We start from the raw sequence: 2,956 nt of genomic DNA on the forward strand, positions 1-2,956 counted from the left end.
GCCGTTCATTCATAAAGTTATCGCGGAAAAACCGAACTTTCACGAAGCAATGCTTAGGGGCGTGGAGGTGGTTGAATAACCAGGATGCGAGGCGGCGTGAGGCATGTGGGAGGGGAGGTTTAGGAGCCAATATCTCAGCCTCGGAGTATCGTATTGACAAGCGGTTGGTCTTGTTTTAGAAGAATTCTGCTTAATGCAATACCATAAAATTATTCTAAACTCGCAGGCAAAGTAGTATAATGTTGTCGTGAAATAGCACTATTTTCCCGTTTTTCCATTGTACACTCTAGGTATTATTAGCTCTTGATAACATGTTCATATTTATATAGTTTGGCTCACATGGGGGGCCCAATCCATCACCACTAACAAGTTTCCAGAAAAAAGCTGCATACTTACGCTTAATAAGTCGACTAGATACTTGTGAAGGAAGTCTTTTAGTCGCTTGTAGAGTTCGAGCCCAACAAACTGAGCACCACTTGTCGCTTGCTTTGCTGGTTTTTTTCCTGATGGTATTCTACACTGTGACTGGTGCACACTTGTGCAATAGTTATATACATGTCTGTCGTTACAGAATTAAAGAAACAATAGCATAATTTTCCCCCCAAAGTGCCAATAAGAAATATAGTGTTGCACTATGTAAATAAAAACTAAAGACCACAGTTTAGACAAGGATAAGATTAGGTATATAATGCAACAGTTCACAGCATTGCAAGGATACGTGTAGAGTTCTATGTATCTCTTCTTTGCCATGTTTTCCCTCTGGTATACCTTCGTGATACCCTCTTCTAAATCACCCCATATACAGTCTAGGTCAATTGGCTTCAGACCATGGGGGTTGTGATTTCTACTGCTCGTAGATGCACTAGACATGATTACCAGATGCGCAGTACCTCTCACAGCTGGTGTGCTTATAGCCTTGCAGCAAAAATGTGTGTCAAGTGATCCCACAAGTTCACAGTTTTAATCAAAGTTATGAAACTGCTGCGATGACTGGCAACATCTGCATTGTCTAGAATCGAGAATAACCTGTAGGAAAATGCACATAACATGAATCAGCATAATAGCACAAGAATATCTGAAAGACAAATTTCGTATTATCAATATCATTAAACAATTTCAATATGGTTGCAGTAGGGTTTATTGTAAAACGCACGATCATGCGATTCTACAAGCTGCATCTGACTATGTCAGATGAGCTAAAAATGCTAACAGATTTCACACACCAACAATATTGACAAATAACCTCTCTCCCATAGCATGCATATCAGGTACACATAGTTCATTGTCCATTACAAATGCACGGTTTCAACTATAGTTGACCAGATTCCAGGTCTTTTACTTACAAAATGATAGTTTTAAATGATCACTGCATTCTACATGTCTGTTAGTAAATCTGATAGTGTTAAACGATCATTAACAAAGCAGATGACCGTGTTATACAATTAAAATTAAAATTATATGCAACAGGTATCTTACCTGTTTATTTAGTGGCTTGAAAAAGTTATCTCTCCAAGTGACTAGAGCAAGCTGGAAACAAACAAGTTGTTTCAAAATTACCACTATTTTTCAAATGCACACGTACCTTGTAGTCTTACACATAAACAATACATTAAAGAAAAGCGTCAAACTTTGCCAAAATTACTAAAATTATGTACATATTTTTAATATTTCACACACATTGGTCTAATATTTCACTCCCCAGATCCTAACATGCACGTTTTTTGAAAACTTTCCAGAACCGCACGTTTTATTGTACAAGTAGTACTTACACATTAGAAAGTGTCAGAACTTACTGAATAGATCTCATATATTCCCTTGCGGCCCTCGTCACACTCCCGTCGCACCCAGTGTCTGTTTAGGTAGCTGCAGATGCCATTGAGTACCTTACTAGAGAACTGGTAATCCTCCCACTGCTTTGTGTAAAACCTGAGCACCTCTTCATCCATTAGATCAACACCATCCTATAAAATTTGATGGTAATAGTGACAGTAGCATAAAATCCATGATTATTGATACTAACACTCAATGTACCAGCCTTGTACATAAGTAAAAAAAAAACAGCCAGCCTCGATTTCAAACTTTTGATTTCTGATATATAACCTATAGTAAAATTTATAAAAATTAGTCAGATATGATTAAAATTAACCAGTTCCAGCCTGGAGAAGGTCATTGTTGAAATAATTTGTGCCAATCATCGTTGAAATCATATATTGTGAAACTTTCAACAACAGCACAAGCGCACAGACCAACAAAGTTTCTTCATGCTGCCCCACCTCCATCTTGCAAAGAAAGTATTTAAACGAAATTTTGACCACTAGATTTAGTGAGAAGCTATAAATTAATATTTATTTACGTTTCTATATCCATATAATGGCTCTCTCTCTCTCACACCCCAATTCCCCATGTACAAATGTTTTGCAGGATTACACGATAACATTATTGATAACATCAAGAGCTAATAATACCTAGAGTGTACAACGGAAAAACGGGAAAATAGTGCTATTTCACGACAACATTATTCTACTTTGCCTGCGAGTCTAGAATAATTTTATGGTATTGCATTAAGCAGAATTCTTCTAAAACAAGACCAACTGCTTGTCAATACGATACACCTAGGCTGAGATATTGGCTCCTAAACCTCCCCTCCCACATGCCTCATGCCGCCTCGCATCCCGGTTAATCAGCCACCTCCACGCCCCAAAGCATTTTGGCTATCGGTTTCCGTCACCGCTTGGAGCGCTGATAATTGATGTCACATGCCCAAATTTGGTACTCTTACTACACCATATAGTAACTGAGCTGCGTTGTAGAGACTTAATTTAGAAAACATTGCCGGCTCCATCATGACGGGCATTAGCCGTGCTAGGAAAGATAATGGGAGGTAAGAGCATAAGCGATGCCCCCGAAAGTCACCGATGATAACCGAAATGCTGTTCATTCATAAAGTTATCGCGGA

The 2,956-nt window shown here is 38.5% G+C and overlaps 1 protein-coding gene across 2 annotated transcripts in view; it reads right to left on the minus strand.

Annotated features, from left to right (window-relative positions):
- Positions 1 to 2,294, minus strand: part of LOC106805396 (cullin-1-like) — a 24,006-nt gene extending 21,712 nt beyond the window's left edge. Inside the window, exons 1-2 of one of the 2 annotated variants that reach the window (XM_014806964.1) lie at positions 1,794 to 2,293; positions 1,477 to 1,527 (exon numbers count right to left, since the gene is read on the minus strand). In XM_014806964.1, coding sequence (XP_014662450.1) covers positions 1,477 to 1,527; positions 1,794 to 1,946 — 204 coding nt within the window. In that variant the 5' untranslated portion in view covers positions 1,947 to 2,293. Of the gene's footprint in view, positions 1 to 1,476; positions 1,528 to 1,793 lie in introns of both variants that reach the window. The other variant, XM_014806962.1, reaches the window with a different exon arrangement.
- Between the last annotated feature and the right edge of the window lie 662 nt (positions 2,295 to 2,956).

Source organism: Priapulus caudatus, unplaced genomic scaffold, assembly GCF_000485595.1.
Source record: "Priapulus caudatus unplaced genomic scaffold, Priapulus_caudatus-5.0.1 Scaffold112, whole genome shotgun sequence".
Taxonomy (NCBI): Eukaryota; Metazoa; Priapulida; class Priapulimorpha; order Priapulimorphida; family Priapulidae; genus Priapulus; species Priapulus caudatus.